At 52.9% G+C, this 17,042-nt stretch overlaps 2 protein-coding genes across 3 annotated transcripts; one reads left to right on the top strand and one right to left on the bottom strand.

Moving 5' to 3' along the window:
- The first annotated feature begins 350 nt into the window (after positions 1-350).
- Positions 351-7,683, top strand: LOC119106015 (zinc finger protein 622). 2 transcript variants are annotated; one of them, XM_037229620.1, is made up of 9 exons: positions 351-464; positions 1,850-1,992; positions 2,408-2,560; positions 2,951-3,110; positions 3,392-3,651; positions 4,351-4,470; positions 5,102-5,271; positions 6,854-6,979; positions 7,235-7,683. In XM_037229620.1, the coding sequence occupies exons 2-9, from the start codon at positions 1,879-1,881 to the stop codon at positions 7,344-7,346; spliced, it is 1,215 nt and encodes a 404-aa protein (XP_037085515.1). In that variant the 5' UTR covers positions 351-464; positions 1,850-1,878; the 3' UTR covers positions 7,347-7,683. The 2 variants fall into 2 exon arrangements, with proteins under 2 accessions (XP_037085515.1, XP_037085509.1); XM_037229614.1 differs by having other exon boundaries at positions 2,945-3,110.
- On the bottom strand, positions 7,674-13,361 carry AlkB (alpha-ketoglutarate-dependent dioxygenase AlkB). The gene is made up of 7 exons (XM_037229629.1): positions 13,075-13,361; positions 12,138-12,249; positions 11,549-11,702; positions 10,798-10,870; positions 9,991-10,184; positions 9,570-9,725; positions 7,674-9,280 (listed from the first exon to the last, which is right to left on the bottom strand). The coding sequence occupies exons 1-7, from the start codon at positions 13,312-13,314 to the stop codon at positions 9,013-9,015; spliced, it is 1,197 nt and encodes a 398-aa protein (XP_037085524.1). The 5' UTR covers positions 13,315-13,361; the 3' UTR covers positions 7,674-9,012.
- Between the last annotated feature and the right edge of the window lie 3,681 nt (positions 13,362-17,042).

The raw sequence follows: 17,042 nt of genomic DNA, 5'->3' as shown, positions 1-17,042 counted from the left end.
AGGAACTGGGCAAGAAAGTATAAAAAGCGGGGGGATCACCACGCATACCAACTTAATAGAACACGTAGACATGTAAATGGCTTAGGCAACCATTTCTTGTCTTTGATGCATTATTTTGTCTCAGTTGCGTGAGATCCGCACTTCAACGTGTTGGGGAAACCTACGCAGTAAAGACAAAACAGCACATATTTAGGAAGGATATGAAATAGAAATAGGTGTTTGTGACGTAATAGTTTCTTTTGAAGTTCAAAATATTCCTTACTTGATATGATTACGTCATTTATTGACGTCGCTTTGTTTATGTGCATCTAACGTTGCGCAACCAACTGGTCGGAAACGTGTTACGGAAACTGTCGCTAAGCCGTGAAGCGAACGAGGGGGAGGCCTGGAGAGTCCGCCCTAATTGGGGGCCCCTGACAACTGGAATTGAGTTTTTTTCTCAAACTTTCGACGCTATTATTGAGGTAAGTCGTCTTTTATTAATAAGCTTAACATCAGTTCCAAAGAAATTGTGTGCTTTCGCCCTGACATTTCGGTGACACATCGCCCTGATGTGGGTGTTTCCACTGACTATGGCCAGGCTAGGCAGATGAACTACCAAAATACGGTGCTGGGACGTTCGATGACTGTTGACCACTGCCCATTATGGCTCAGTCATAGTACCAGGTACAGCTCCATAAAATACGACTTGATAATACCCTAAGTTGCTGAGGCCGCATGGTCCTGCCTGCCTCCCACTGGGGGCAAGGGTGGATACCACAGGGAATCATATGCTTCACCTCTGGTTTCTCAGATATGCAGCACCACACTATCTTAGTGTAGTGCAGTACCAGGGCTCATATGCTGAATGCCCAATAGAAGGTAGCATTGTAAGATAGCTTTTCCTGTTACCTCTCATAGATCTGTATTAGCAAGTACCACTTGTGTAATGTAACAGAGCTATCACTTTGTGCGTAATAAATACTTTCATGCATAACGTAGCACAAATGTTCCAACTGTTCAGCTATTTGTTCTGATTTTGTAAATGCATTTCACAGTCTTGATGCATCTTCCCATGTATTCTGGTGGTGTTGGTTTGCTTTTAAGGGGAATATTACCTGCAAGTTGTTTTATTTTGAATTCTGAATTCTGTCCATAATCGGAGGGTCATGTGGCAGGCTTGTGAATGATGACAGTTATAAATAGTCCAGCAGTTCATTTAGTATGTGAATTAGCTTGTGCTATCTGTGGTCAGTTCCATATTCACATATGTTGAAATATCTATTAAGTGCACCAAGTAATTGAAATATCGTATTTGAGATCTTGCTGAAATGAGGATTGAGAAGTAAGCCTGAGTTTCACTTCTAAAAGCTCATGAGCCTGGACTACAGATCCAAATAAAATTCCACCACACCCAAGTGCACTTTTAATGTGCAGGTTCAGATATCATTAGCATGCTATTGCAGAATGATAATTTGAAAGTCTGATTCCTTTGCTATCTGAGGAATTTTTAGAGTTATGACATGTTATTTCTACCTTATTAGAATTTTACTTACTTTTAATGATCAAGTGTCTCTTTGTATTTCATGATTGTTACATGAACACTGTTTGTATTGTTTTGTGAGCATTTAAGACATAGTCCTATTATGGTTTCAGTAGTTTGTAGTGATCTCATATGTTACAGCAGAACTCATCACAACTGATACATGACTACTATTTGTACTGTTATAGGAGGATAAAATGCAGTCCTATTATGCTCTCCAATGGCTTTCAGTGACATTATATGCTGCATCAGAATTAATTGTGGTGACTGTTTTACTACTAAAGGTAAAGAGAGGTCTTATTATGCCTCATGTTCTGGTCATTCCAGGCTCTTCATACTTGTGCAGACATTGCAGCATGGCTAGCCCTGCAGTGTTCACATGCATCACATGCCATGTGGCATTCTCTGATGGAGAAATACAGAGGGAGCACTACAAATCAGATTGGCACCGGTACAATCTCAAACGCAAGGTAGGTGTGTGAATGATTGGTGGGTGGTGACATGTTATTCATTGCTGTCAAGCATCTTGACCATTATCACACATGAGCTATGGTTACCAGTGGATATGACTATCAAATGCATATTTCTTACAATCATATGTATAGGCAACAAATCACCAGTGCAGATGTTAATAACTCAAGTTGACCAAGAAACAAGATGCCAGTATACAACTTCACATTTACAGCAATTTTTCTTGGAACACATTTTTTCAATCAAGCAATAGCTGAATCATGATTGCATTAGCCCCAGTGGCAGGGCAACTTCCACTGATTTCATTGTTGTCATAGCCCAGCATGACCATGGCTGTCACTGGTCCAGGCCATGGTGCTGCCACAGAAGCTGTTGGCCGCAGTCTGTACCGACCTGCCCTCTGCCGGCCGCCAGGTGGCCGAACTGCCGCATGTGACGGCCGAGCGATTCCGGGAGCGGGTGCTGGCGCAACAGGCGCTGCAGCCTGCGCCGCTGGACGCCGCCGGCCCGCTCTACTGCCAGCCCTGCCGCAAGCCGTTCAGGTCCGACGCGCAGCACCAGAACCATGTGAGTGCCGCGGGTCGCCGCAGCACCTCCAGTGCCTAGGGATGGTGGCCATAGGTCAAGATTGTATCCCTGATCCCCTCGTCTGTAGTGTTACACGTTTATATCGGTGGCGGTTGTGCTGAGGCTGATTGCACCACATGCCATATCATTGCTGTCATACTAAAGTCTGTCATTTGTTGTCAATCCCATTTTTACTCGTTTTTGGGCTCAATTGTCTTTTTTCTCGCAGGTGGTAACACCTGCAAGACAAATGGTGGTAAGATACCCCAATAATAATTGCCCCCTGTCTCATTTGAAGCACCCTGTCTTCTCAGTGATGGGTCGTTTCCAGTCAGTGCCTGATCTTCCCATGTCAGCCAAGTGAGCCCCCTGATCGTGCCGCAGCTGCAGTCGCGGCGTCACGTGGAGCAGCAGCGGCGCTGGGACGCCGACGAGGAGGCGCGCCGCCAGCGCCGCCTGGTGGCCGAGCAGAACCGCAAGAACAACGAGCTGTCTGGCCAGTCGGAGAAGGAGGCCGGCGCGTGCTCACCGCGCAGGCCACCGCGCGCAGGTCCGTGGTGCTCGGTGCCTAGGTCAATGGACGGCCTAGAACTCAGAGGCCGCAGGAATGATAACACGAAATTACGTCTTATGGCGTAATTAGTGTGTGGATGTTGTGCTTGTGGCAAGTCGGTTGCACACCCAAGCCCGGATGCTCGCTCCCCTGGTATGTCCGTGGCGCCAGCACCCGAAGCGGTCGTCGTGTCGCGGCCGTCCGGGCGTGGTGGGCCAGGAGACCGCCCCATGCACTCCCGACTGTGGACTGATCGCCTGGCCGCCGTGCTCCCGCAGCGAATCTGCCGCCGGTCGCCGCCGTCGTCGACTCCGACTCCGACTCCGACTCGGACGAGTCGGTGGAGGAGGTCGACTCGGACGAGTGGGAGGAGTGGGCGGGCGAGGGGATCGCGCCGACGGCCTGCCTCTTCTGCCCGCACGCCGCCGGCGAGTTGGCGGCTAGCCTGCGCCACATGACCGAGGCCCACTCGTTCTTCGTGCCGGACGCCGAATACGTCACCGACATGGAGGGCCTGGTCACCTACCTCGGCCAGAAGGTATGGGGGGGGGGGGGCTGGAGGACAGGGATGTGGGTGGGGGGGGGATGCTGGATCACAGTCGCTGTGGCTTGCCCCAGTCAGCAGTGGCATTCTAGGGTGGATTATGTCAGCCATCATTACCTATACATGCTGTTATTGATTCCCCGTCTCTTGTCGTCCGTGTCGGACACATCAGACTGGTCTTCTGCGGTGAAAAGCGACAAAATCTTCCGTCGCTGAAAGACATAACATTTAGAGCGGGGCTCTGAGTTTGCTGTATGACCCCTAGAACTATTAATGATGGCAACACATTTATGGCTTCACCCAAAGTAGGTGGTGATGCGCTGTTGTGATCTCAGTGCCGTCGTATCTGCTCTGTGTTCCTGCTTCCTCTCGTCCCCAGCAGACATGTGCCTGGAGCCTTGAAAAATATCCCTGGATTTCATAAGCATGGAGCCCTGTGGAATCCTGAATCCACCCCTGGGATTCTGGAATCACTGTTGGGATTTTGTATCCACCATTGGGATCCTGGATCCACCCTTAGGGTCTCGGATCCACCCTTGGGACCCTGGATTCATTATTGGGACCCTGGATCCACCCTTTGGATCCTGGATCCATCCTTGGGATCTTGGATCCACCCTTGGTATCCAGGCACATGTGTGGTCTCCAGCTCTCACTGAGCGTGCTCCGTCACTGAAATACATCGCTGTGTTCTAGGTTGGCGAGGGGTTCGTGTGCCTGTGGTGTAATGAGCGCGGCAAGCACTTCAGCTCGGTGGAGGCTGTGCAGAAGCACATGCGAGACAAGGGCCACACCAAAATGCTGCATGAGGGGGAGGTGAGGACGCCTCTGTCGCCTGTTGTACTGATGCGGGCAGTGAGTGGTTATCTGTCTCGCCATATGTTGGACTGAATCAGCTGTTCTAGTTGTGTATGCATTAGTAAGGTGGTCCTAGTACTTTGCAGTGTGAACCCAAACTTTGTACTATTTCATCATTGTGGCTTGATTTGCCCTAACAGTTGTGAAACCTAATCAAATTGCATTTTTTATATCTGAAACGACGATAACTGAACGTCTTCGTCTACTCTTCGTCGAACGTCGTCTTCACTGAACTGGTATTACATGGCAGACTGCTGTTCCCTCCAGCAAGTATCATTAGTACACGACCGGCATATTGTGGCTGTCCAGCGTTGCAGCAGTGCCATTATTGCTGCATGTTTCCCTTCTTTGTGGTGTTGCGTCACAACGTGACGGCTGTTGTTCCTGTCCTACCAGTTTGTCGTTCCTTAACAACATTAACCACAGTCACCTTTCTCGTCTCTCTGTCGGTTTCCCTTCGTTAACTGTTGTGTTCCTTTTGTGTTCTCATCGTCTCTGTGGTGGTCTTATTCCGCCGGCCGACCCTGCCATTACTCCGCTGAACCGTCCCCACCGCTGACCCGTCTGCGCTCGCGCGCGCGCGCCGCAGGTGCTGGCCGAGTACGCCGACTTCTACGACTACAGCACGTCGTACCCGGTCGGCGAGGAAGGGGAGGAGGCGACCGGGCCGGAGCCGCTGACGCTGGACACAGACGGCTTCCAGCTGGTGCTGCCCTCCGGCGCCGTGGTCGGACACCGCGCGCTCGCCAGATACTATAGGTACGCCGGTCAGGCACCGGCGCCCGAACGCAGATCGGGTGCTGCTGCGGTCCGATGCTGCACCTGCATCGATCAGTGTTACGCCACGACTGCGGTGTATTTGTGCTGGGCAGATGGTAAGGATGTAGGGGCCAGATACTGCACGTTTGCGTATTAGCTACTGGAGGAGTGACATAAATTGGCCACCATGGCCTTTGGGGCTGTTGGGGCTGACTTGTGCGGGTCTGTGATTGTTAGCGATGCAAACCCAAGCGCTGTTCGTGGCGGGGACGAGGTACAGCACTAGTCGGGTGGCCTCAGTGCAGCATGCGTCCCGTTCAGTTCGTGCCTGACGTGTGGCTCGCGTCCAACAACTGCGCGCCCCGACGCAAGGCATGCCCTCCGTGCTCCGAGCTCCAGCGAGATGTGCGCTCAGTGACTTCCGTGACCGCCCTGCTGGCACGCGGCTCTTTCCGCGACGGCCCTGCTGGCACGCGGCTCTGTCTGTGACCGCCCTGCTGACGCGCAGCTCTCTCCGTGACCGCCCTGCTGGCACGGGGCTCTGTCCGTGACCGCCCTGCTGACGCACTGCTCTGCCCGTGACCGCCCTGCTGGCACGCGGCTCTGTCCGTGACCGCCCTGCTGACACACTGCTATGTCCGTGACCGCCCTGCTGACGCGCGGCTTTCTCTCCGTGACGGCCCTGCTGGCACGCGGCTCTGTCTGTGACCGCCCTGCTGACGCGCAGCTCTCTCCGTGACCGCCCTGCTGGCACGCGGCTCTGTCCGTGACCGCCCTGCTGGCACGCGGCTCTGTCCGTGACCGCCCTGCTGACGCACTGCTCTGCCCGTGACCGCCCTGCTGGCACGCGGCTCTGTCCGTGACCGCCCTGCTGGCACGCGGCTCTGTCCGTGACCGCCCTGCTGACGCACTGCTCTGTCCGTGACCGCCCTGCTGACGCGCGGCTTTCTCTCCGTGACGGCCCTGCTGGCACGCGGCTCTGTCTGTGACCGCCCTGCTGACGCGCAGCTCTCTCCGTGACCGCCCTGCTGGCACGCGGCTCTGTCCGTGACCGCCCTGCTGATGCGCAGCTCTCTCCGTGACCGTCCTGCTGGCACGCGGCTCTGTCTGTGACCGTCCTGCTGGCACGCGGTTCAGTCCGTGACCGCCCTGCTGACGCACTGCTCCGTCCGTGACCGCCCTGCGGACGCGCAGCTCTCTCCGTGACCGCCCTGCTGGCACGCGGCTCTGTCCGTGACCGCCCTGCTGACGCACTGCTCTCTCCGTGACCGCCCTGCTGGCACGCGGCTCTGTCCGTGACCGCCCTGCTGACGCACTGCTCTGCCCGTGACCGCCCTGCTGGCACGCGGCTCTGTCCGTGACCGCCCTGCTGGCACGCGGCTCTGTCCGTGACCGCCCTGCTGACGCACTGCTCTGCCCGTGACCGCCCTGCTGGCACGCGGCTCTGTCCGTGACCGCCCTGCTGGCACGCGGCTCTGTCCGTGACCGCCCTGCTGACGCACTGCTCTGTCCGTGACCGCCCTGCTGACGTGCGGCCCTGTCTGTGACCGCCCTGCTGACGCGCGGCTCTCACTGCGCGCAGGCAACACCTGCGGCCGGAGAAGGCCGTGGCGCTGCGCCGCACAGGGGGCGCCACCACCGCGCGCGACGTGCTCCACCAGTACCGGCTGATGGGCTGGACAGGCTCCTCCAAGGAGCAGCTGAAAAAGTCAGTAGACTAACCAGTGTTGAGGAATGCGCGTACGGATGTCGTGCGTACTTGGATCGTGCTTGAGTAAGGATCCACGCTGTACGATGTGTTCACCGCGTCAGCAGCATGTTGGAAAGTGATGTGCTGAATCGCTGCGCGGCCCTCACCGTGCAGCAAAACCTGTCGTCCAGCCGCCGTGCCGCGACGGCTGGACAGCTGAGCCGGCTGACCTGACCTGACCTGACCGGGCCGCGCCCGTGGGCGCCGTTTCAGGACGGCGCGCGACATGCAGGTGCTGCGGCGTCACCAGATGCGGGACCACATGCGGCTCGGGGTGAAGGCGAACAGACTTCAGAAGCACTACCGCGAGCAGAACCCCATATAGGCGCCGGGCCGGACCTGCCGCCGGCCACGGACCTTGTCGCGAGGTCGGCCGCCCGGCGCACCACCCGGGCCGGAGCTGCCGCTGGCCACGGGCCTTGTCGCGAGGTCGGCCGGCCGGCGCACCACCCGGGCCGGCTCGGCGGTTCGGGCTGGCGGGACTGACCGCGATGTTATCGAGTCGCTGATGTGCGCGTGCGGGTGGTGGATGCCGCGTTTTGTCAGCACGCCGCTGGCAGTGAGTTTTGAGTCGGACATGCGCTGGGGTGGGGACACTTGATGACTTGCCGCGCCGTGCTGCAGTGCGATTGGGAGGTCCAATACAATCACCAACACTTGAACTTGGCAGTTTGTATTGCAATGCGGCTTGCGTGGAGATATAATTCAGTACAACGTAACAAACTGCGGCCCTCGATGAAAACATACGGACATAAATCTATCTACATCTAAGAAGAGAGCTCAACACTGTCCCGCGGCACCGTGTAATACTACATGCATTAAACGTCAGCAGGACGTGATGGCTGCAAGCGCCGAGCAATGAGAATATTGGCACAATATACATTGTCGAGCTTATTGTCGCTACCGCAAGCTTCGTGCGTGCATGGACACCTTTATGCTGCATACTGAAGGTGGGCGTTTTATGGGCATGTGGCACAAGTGACGTGATCTCCGGGGAATATTTCGTTTTGCTGGAGCAAGATGTTATATGTTCAGTATCACAGCCCACTGCACGCGGCTGAGCGGGCGAGCACGGCTTCGCAGTAGCTCGCCTCGTGGCCAACAGCTGAGCAGAGCACACCATCACCAGTAGACGAGTGAAGCTCCGGGCCGAGGCGAACCAAAGCGAATCCCAGCTAAAGAAATACGCTGCCATTCCAGTACCACCAGAAGCGAGCGCAGTCACGTCCCTTCGTCACGTTCGATGGCGGGCGCAACATACATTTGTGGGGCAGTCTGTGGCGTGCGTAACACGTGGCGGCCGAGCACCAGGAGTGACAGTCACTTCAAAATGGACGGATCCCCACGAACAAGTCGCTGCCAGGAGCACAGCACAGCCCAAGCACAGACAGGTCGCCTCAGAGGGCTACAACGCGCGACACCCGCAAACCGTGGCGCACCAGGTCGCAGTTTGTGTTCACAAGGCGGGCAATGGGTTGCTGCCGGCCCTTTGGGCCACCGGCGGCGCAGTCTACGGACCCCGCTGCTGCGATTGTAGCATCAAATCTCGTAAAGGCGAGCAATCACACCGGACTTCACTTAGAAGTTCGGCAGCCAGACCTTCGGCCAGGATCGCGCGCGGCGTCACAGGCACAGCCAGACCTTCAGCCAGCATCGCGCGCGGCGTCACAGACACAGCCAGCAGCCAGACCTTCGGCCAACATCGCACGCCGCGTCGCAGACACAGCCAGTAGCCAGACCTTCGGCCAGCATCGCGCGTCGCGTCACAGACACAGCCAGCACCCAGATCTTCGGCCAGCATCGCACGCCGCGTCACAGGCACAGCCAGCAGCCAGACCTTCGGCCAGCATCGCGCGTCGCGTCACAGACACAGCCAGCACCCAGATCTTCGGCCAGCATCGCATGCCGCGTCACAGGCGCAGCTGGCACCAATGACGTCACATCATGCGGCCATTCCCCAGTCGCTCTCCCTCGCTCACTCGCACAGCGTCTTAGTGCGTCTCACCATGAAGAACTTGGCCGCGCTGGAACACTTGACGCACGTTGATATTGATGCGGCTGCGGCCTAAGTAGGCCGCCACCGGGTCGCCCTCCTCTGCCGTGACGTCACCGCTGGCCTCTGTGACGTCACACTCGCAGAGAATGGCGCCGGGAGAGCAGCGCGGCTCGGCATCCGCGCCCGCATGCCGCGCCTGCTTGGGAGAGGCTACCCGCAGCGTGTCACAGCCGCCGCACCGCTTGCGCTTACTGTCGTGCCATCTGTAGGGAGAAATGTGTACCTGAGTTAGCAAGACATACCGACTGCGCTAAGGTGACGTCTTGGCAATGTGCAGGTCGTGTGCACGCGCAGGTGGGCGTAATCTCAAGCACTCTGAATAGTGTTCAAGCACAACAGTACACAATAAGAAGCTGGGCGGCTAGGTCATGTATGCAATATAAGACCGTTTAGCAGCGAAGTGTACCGTGAAATGCCCTTAACCAACAAACGAGTACACACCATTTTTTCGGCATTAGCCCCTTCATTGAGACTATTTCAGTTGAAACGCACCGAGCATCACCAGCTGACAGGATCCGCGGCACCGAATGGTAGCTCTTGCGGCACTGGTTCGCCATGATGATGACGTCGCCGCTGCGAACAAACATGGCGGCCGGCGCGTCGGCTCGGTCCTCGCCGCCCAGGAGAAAGATGGCCGATTGCCCGAAACTGGAAGGGCAAAGGCAATTCTGGCAAATGGAGAACACACCTGAATATGTCCTGTTGTGTCTTAATCTCGCCACAGTAAGACGTGGTACGTTATTAATCCACACAACTACATCATCTGACGAGTAGTTAGTGATCAGAAAACAGTCCAAGTATTAATGTGCTCCAACGCCACGATGAGGAGGCAAAAAAAGGCAACGCCCTGCCACACTACGTAAGACCTCTCTCTCTCCACTCTCACCCCATCTGCCTCGCCACTCTGTCTGACCTGAGCGAGAGTAGCGGCGCCGTCATGTCCCACTCGGAGTGGTCGGTGTGCGGCGCCAGCGTCGAGTCGGCGTGGTACATGTTCACGATGGCCGCCTCGGCCGCGTAGTCGGCGAACCCGACGCAGCGCGCCAGCAGCGCCGCCAGCCGCGCCAGGTCGGCCGGGAACGGCGACCGGTCGCACATGTTGTACAGCTGGAGGGTCGGGCGGCGTATAGGTCGGGTCAGGGTCAGGGTCAGGACACTGCGGCGGCGTAGGCGGGTCCACCGAGCAGGCCGTGACGCCCCATACGGTAGTCACGTGTCTCACGAAAGTGCAGCAGCACTGCTCGGTGCACGCGCGCACGGGAGCAAGTTCAATGCGGTGTAGGCATGACACTCGTTCTCCGGCCGGTGAAATGGTAGTTATCGATTGTTTTGAGTGATAACACCTTAGCATAAAAACTAACTTGTTCAAAGCACACTACCGTACCATGTGTTTCAGACTTTCCTCAGAGGAAAAAGCAGAAGGTTTTTAAAATAGCCATTTACCTAATTTCATTTCAAGATCATGTAATACCCTGTAGCATATTCTACGTCATACATACCAGTATGAAAACATCCTGATGTTTTCAAGAAAGGCCTTACACGGTCGCGGATAATGTTACACCTCCGATGATGACTCACACTGTCACACCAGTGAGGCACTGGCTGCCCAGGCACCTTCAGAGATGTCACGTGATCCCACAGCTGGCGCCACGCCACCAGACCAGCCGAAGCCAGAGCGCACTGACTCGCGTCCCGGGGAGGACCGTTCCGCCATCCGTACCTTGGAGTGCCAGTCGTGGTGGAAGCCGAGCGTGACCCAGCGCAGCTTCTTCATCAGCGATCCGCCAGCACCACTGCAGACAGGGGTGTGTCAGGGGTGCTGCAGGGGTATGGCAGGGGTGCAACAGGGGTGAAGCAGGGCTGTGTCAGGGTGCGATAGGGTGCGACAGGGTGCGACAGGGTGCGTCCGGGGTGCGTGAGGGGAACGGCAAGGGCAAGGTTTTCCATACCTGAGAGTGACCAGCAGAAAAAACAGTGGGCATCAGATTTGAAAGAGGAAAATTTAAACAGCCTGAGCTTAAGAAAGGACACAATGGGCTGAAAGTCCTTATTATGCTGAAAATCATTGGCTTTCAATGTGTCAGGACTAAGGAGGCACTGACGAAACAACATTATCAAGCAAGAGTTGATGATATTGACAAAACCTGTCCTCTTAAAGCTGTGTTCAAAATGATGAAGCTTTGCTGGCAAAGGGGAACAAGGTTAAGCAAATAAACAACAAACAAACCTCACCTTTAACATGGTAACACATGCAAAGTTAACAAAATTCCCAGATGTTTTGCTAAAACTAATTCACTCCTAACCATGCCTACAGCATTACACTATCTAATGTAACCAGTATGTCATAATCTAGTTGACATCAAATGTTTTCAAGAACTTATAATTTTGAGATTAGAGTTTGAGGTCATTGCTGACATGAAGTTTGGTAATTGGCACAAATTGTGATATTACTGAAGATGAGATCCACTTACTCCATGCAGAGTTTCCACCAGTTTTCTCCAGGCTGTAGGAGGCCCTGAGCATCCAGGTTGGTTCTGTTTGGGTGGCAGGGCAGGTCACGAAGGCACCGCCCTGCCCAGTGACGCTGACCAGAGGCAGTGAATGGGTTGCATATAAAAATCAGCCCTGTAAATGCAAAGAAGCTTCTCAAAAGCATGATGTGGTGCTCCTGAAAATGCAACACCCATGCAGTATTACTGACATAAATCTGCTGATGCAAGGCTGTAGTCTGTGGATGGGCATCCAAGCCTGTCTACAATCAAACCTGCACATATCAAGCCTCATCAGCAGGTGACAAACATGTGCCACTGCCAGGCTCATCTGTCATACAACATTATTACTGAACTAGGCGGGATGTGAAAAGAGCAGCAGACATGTACTATAAATCCTACTCACTCAGCCATTATTTCTGCATCATGCAACCATGTACATCCTTTGACACATCAGCAACAGACTTTCATAATAGCCTTGGTTGCCTTATTTTAGTCAGATGATTGTAATAGAACTAGTACCTCATAAGAATACAGCTGTGATCATAAGAACATCCACATCCCACTTTACCTGGATGAGTGCTAAGGGTGAAAGCCTTCCACTCTGTTGGATTTGTCAATCCACACTCTTGAAGGACATCTTTGTCCTCTGAGAAATTAAGCTGGTATGGCACCACACTTCCCTGAAAGTAATGTTGGGGCATAAGATAATGCAGGAAAAGTTACTTTGAACATGTTATGCATAAATTAATTAGGTCAGACACCAATCCAAAGAGAGTTTAAACTTGCTACTAAAAAAATTAATGCAGGACATAGCATCACCTCACACCCTTTCATGCATATTGATTTTCTTATGCACCAATGGTCAGTTTCCATATCATTACCTATTCACCATTGCTCACCTAAAATTTCAGCTTGTGTGTCTCATGTGGCTTATGGTGGAATATGAAGGCCCTGGCCACTAGGGCAATATGTACTCAACATGTATTCTCAGGTATAAAATACATGGTACATGTATGCACCAAACTGAGATGAGGCCAAATAATGCTGCATTCTAAATTATTTCTGCTTGAAATTTGTGTCTTTTTGCTCAAAGTTCGCCATGCAACATCATAATCCCTTGCAAAATTGGTTCCATACACACTTACACTAATGAAAAAGCATGCAACAAACTCAGGGGTCCTGGATTCATGCTGCATCTGGACTGTGACTGTTACAGGACTGTTCATGCTCAGCACGAAATTGCCCCGTACTTATATTTGTATATAATGTATTTTTTGCAATCTGGATGTACTACACCTCATGTTATGGCATGACAATAATTATCAAACATGATCCAAAATAAAGTTAACTGATACAACCAAAAACATTTTGTACACTGTAGGCCTAGTTTCAACCTGAGGCCTGAGCATCTTTCTGAACTGAGTACCTGAAAGTGTTTGAGAAAGTATTTGAACATGTCTAATATTGTAACGCCGAATAAATGATTGCCTCACTATGCTACTCACCAAAGAAGCTTCAGCTGTGGCATGATCAAAATCGATGACTTGTGAAAGATCTGGTGGCGGTTTTCTTCTCTTGAAATATTTGAATCGTTCCTTGATTACATCATGATTGTGATTCAAAACGTTTGACGGATTACCACTTTCAACTTCCATGTCTTCTGGGTCCATGGTAGAAGCCTCTGACACCACACAACATGCACTAAATGCACAACAAAATATTACGACTGAAGAGCAGCCGCGCATGTACCTCAATTTCAAGACATTGGGGCTGGCAGGCTCCAGACGATCGACGGGCTATCTGCCTAGGGTCTGCGGGCTTATGAAAGAATCTCTGCGCAAGTTTTGGAACAAGTGCGCGTTTTTCGATTTAAGAGTTCTTAGTACTAAATTTCTATTTATGGTCGACCTTTGATTAAAAATCTCAACCACGGCAAATATAACATAAATTGCTCTGTTTGAGAGATAATTCCGCTACTTTAGTCAAACAACGTGACACTTCAAGTTTTTAGATCGCTACATCGATGGAGGGTGTATTGTACTCGAGAGTAGAAGAGTAGAAAGGTGACCGTACCCCCCCCCCCCCCACACATACAACTGGCTTGTTACTGTCGGAACTTGTAGGCCGGTCGCCTTAGGCTGGACAAGGAATGAAGATCTGAAGACGAAAAGTGTGGGAAGGCACGCATTTTCGGAAATCACCATCGGGTCCGGTGATATCATTCACCAGCAGGGATTCGGCCATAATGTAAAAACCAGAATATGACAAAACTTTTGTAACTGCCGCTCACAGCCCTATACCAGTCCTATCAAATGCACACATTCGCATTTATTGCGCACGATTATAGCTATTTTCACGAGCCGAAGCATCATGACCCTTACGATCCGGGCAGCCGAACGAGTTTGCAATACACCGTCAAGGCGTAATTTTAACACCGAAAAAGGACATGTCGATGAACGATTTACATTGTCGGCCAACAATGCTCCTGTCGTTTGCGCATGGTTGCATACGCCGCCGCCGACCAGTATTATTTAGAATTCGACGACGTAACTTTGCAAATAGCCGCTGCGGTCGGTCCGCCAGCATTCAATGAAGCCAAGCCAGCTGATGAGCGATTTACACTACCTGTCTTTAGTGATCCCTCAGTCGCATTGTTTGCGCATGGTCACGCCCGCCGCACAGTTCCAAATGTTTTTAATCGGATGCCCTAACTTCGCAAATGTCATTACGGCCGGCCTCCAGCCGGCCGGCCGTTGAGGGAGACACTGGGGGGGTTAACCGAATAAAATAGAAACCATAACCGCACAAGCACGTGGTACTAACAGGTAACCACACTATGTCAGTGCTAACGAATGCACTCAATCGTACTGTTAACGGCGATTCGAAGGATTTTTCAGGGCCATCCTAAGGGTTTGTCACGGGCCACTGTAGACTGACCAAGCCACGGGCAGGCCGGCTGCAGCTGGCACCGCGCCGCAAAAAGTTGATTCCAATGAAAACTGCTATTCCGCACGATGCGTTACTGATGTCAGCCGATAGTGCCTCAGCGCTGACATCAGCGCCGACATGTGTGGACAAGGTCATACCCATCGGGCACGAATAAAAGTATTTTGAATTGGACGCTATACAGCTTGCAATTTGCAGCTACGGCTAAAACGTCAGCACGTGAAACGCTGTCAGGGCAGAGGGTCGGCTAAATGAAGTAGGGTCCAGAATCCGACAAGTGTGTTGAACAGGAAGTGGATAGCCTCACACCAGCGCTTTGGAAAACACACCACCGAACTTTTCGCGTGCGATTGTAGCATTCTTCCCCAGCCACCGTAGTCTAGTCATCACGCTGCAAGCAGGCAGGCCGCTCTCAGCAGGCGCCTTAAGGGGTTGTCCAAACAAGACAGGTCATGTGGCCGACGAGTAATTTACATTGTCAGCCGACCGTGCTCCGACAACGGCGTGTGCGGTTCGTTGCATCTGCCCAGCACAATCAAATGTATTTCAGATTTGGCGTCGAATCTCTGCAAATCGCTGCTACTTTCGGCACGACAATATGAGTTGCGTAGCTGTGTGGGGAGGCGGGTCGACTGAAAAACCGGACAAGCGTGTTGTGTTGGCAGCTGCTAGCCATATTCCAGCACTATCCAATGCGAACAGTCATACTATCTGTGGGCGTTCATATATATTCTTCCCCGGGCCACAGCGTTCTTGCTTTCACTTTACGGGCATTTCACGAGCCGCATGTAGTATTGCGCCTAGCAATGCCCACGTGTCCCATTTATAAATGCGCTTTAAATGACTGATTTGAATAGATAAGGTCACGTTGAGTGATGAATGATTGACGTGGTTCGCTAAAAGTGTTCCTGCAATGAAATCGTGAGCACATTGCTATCCTCGCCACACATGGCTCGAAAAAGTTTCAAGCGGCAGCCATTAAGTTCTAAAATGCCGGCTCAAATGGACACCAGCATTGAGTGAGGCGCTGCTGGACGGTCCACCGAATATAATGAATTTCCTTTTGAGACTAGTGTACAGTGCTGACAGCTGATAGCCCTATACCAGCGCTATCCAATACATAAAGTCGAACTTCTTGAAAACGATTAGAAGCATTTTTCCCGGGGCAGCAGCATTTCGACCATCACACTGTGGGCAGGCCAGACCTAGTTTGCAATACAGCGCCGCCAAGGTGTCATTTAAACAAGAAATGTCATGTTAGCCGATAGACAATTTACATTGTCGGCCGAGAGTGCTCCGACAATACTGTCGTGTACACAAAATTGCAGCAGCCCTAGACGACTAAAATCATTTAAAAGTCGACGACGTTCCTTTGCAAGCCGCCTTTGAGGCCAGTCCATTTGTGTTGAGTGCGGTGAACCCAGCCATTTGACGTTGCCGGCCATATGTGCTCCCATTATGACATCGTATGCATGTGTTCGCACTTAACACGCGCTATCGAATGGACACAGATGCATTCCTTGCCGCGCGTTGAAAAAAACAACATTTTCCAGGGCCACAAGATATATTTTCGCAGGAATGGTTTGACCGCGTGTTTTCGTTAACAGTGGTATAGAGCTATCAGGTGCCAGCATGGCAAATGGCACATACATCGATTTCTGGTTTCCATTTCATCCGGCCGAACCCCTACAACGTCTCACTCAATGTTGCAGAGTCGGCCGCACCAGTGATTTGCAGCGGTACGGTGACATATTCAAGATTATTTTAGTTGTGCGCGGCGGGCGCCGCCATGTGCAGGCGATCTCACTGGGACAGCACTATTAGCCGGTAATGTAAATCACTCATCGGTCGGCAAGCCTAGTTGCACAAAGCGCTCAGTTAAGTGGCGTTACTAACTCCGGATACTACTGCCTTTCCGTTGGGCGATGGCCGAAATACGGCGGCCCAATAAAATACTTGAAATCACGTGCTAAGTGTGCGACTACGTACACTTAATATGTCTGTTATAGGGCATCCAGATGGCATTATTACACAGTCGTCCGATTCTGGTTTAGACTGCATTCTTCTCATATCCTTGACTCTGACACCCTTGACTCTCGCATGACGGCTAGGTTGCGTCGGCCCGCGATACATCACCATATTCGCGCGCAAGAGTTCGACGGTGCGCATTCGGCACCGCTGGTGAGGGGTTACCGCTCGCCAGCACGAGGCACCGCTGGTGAGGGGTTACCACTCGTCAGCACGAGGCACCGCTGGTGAGGGGTTACCACTCGCCAGCACGAGGCACCGCTGGTGAGGGGTTACCACTCGCCAGCACGAGGCACCGCTGGTGAGGGGTTACCGCTCGTCAGCACGAGCACCGCTGGTGAGGGGTTGCCACTCGCCAGCACGAGGCACCGCTGGTGAGGGGTTACCACTCGTCAGCACGAGGCACCGCTGGTGAGGGGTTACCACTCGCCAGCACGAGGCACCGCTGGTGAGGGGTTACCGCTCGTCAGCACGAGGCACCGCTGGTGAGGGGTTGCCA

The sequence above is a fragment of the Pollicipes pollicipes genome, unplaced genomic scaffold (genome assembly GCF_011947565.3).
Source record: "Pollicipes pollicipes isolate AB1234 unplaced genomic scaffold, Ppol_2.1 Scaffold_2555;HRSCAF=2994_pilon_pilon_pilon, whole genome shotgun sequence".
NCBI lineage: Eukaryota > Metazoa > Arthropoda > Thecostraca > Pollicipedomorpha > Pollicipedidae > Pollicipes > Pollicipes pollicipes.
This window is presented reverse-complemented; position numbering and strand designations above follow the sequence as displayed.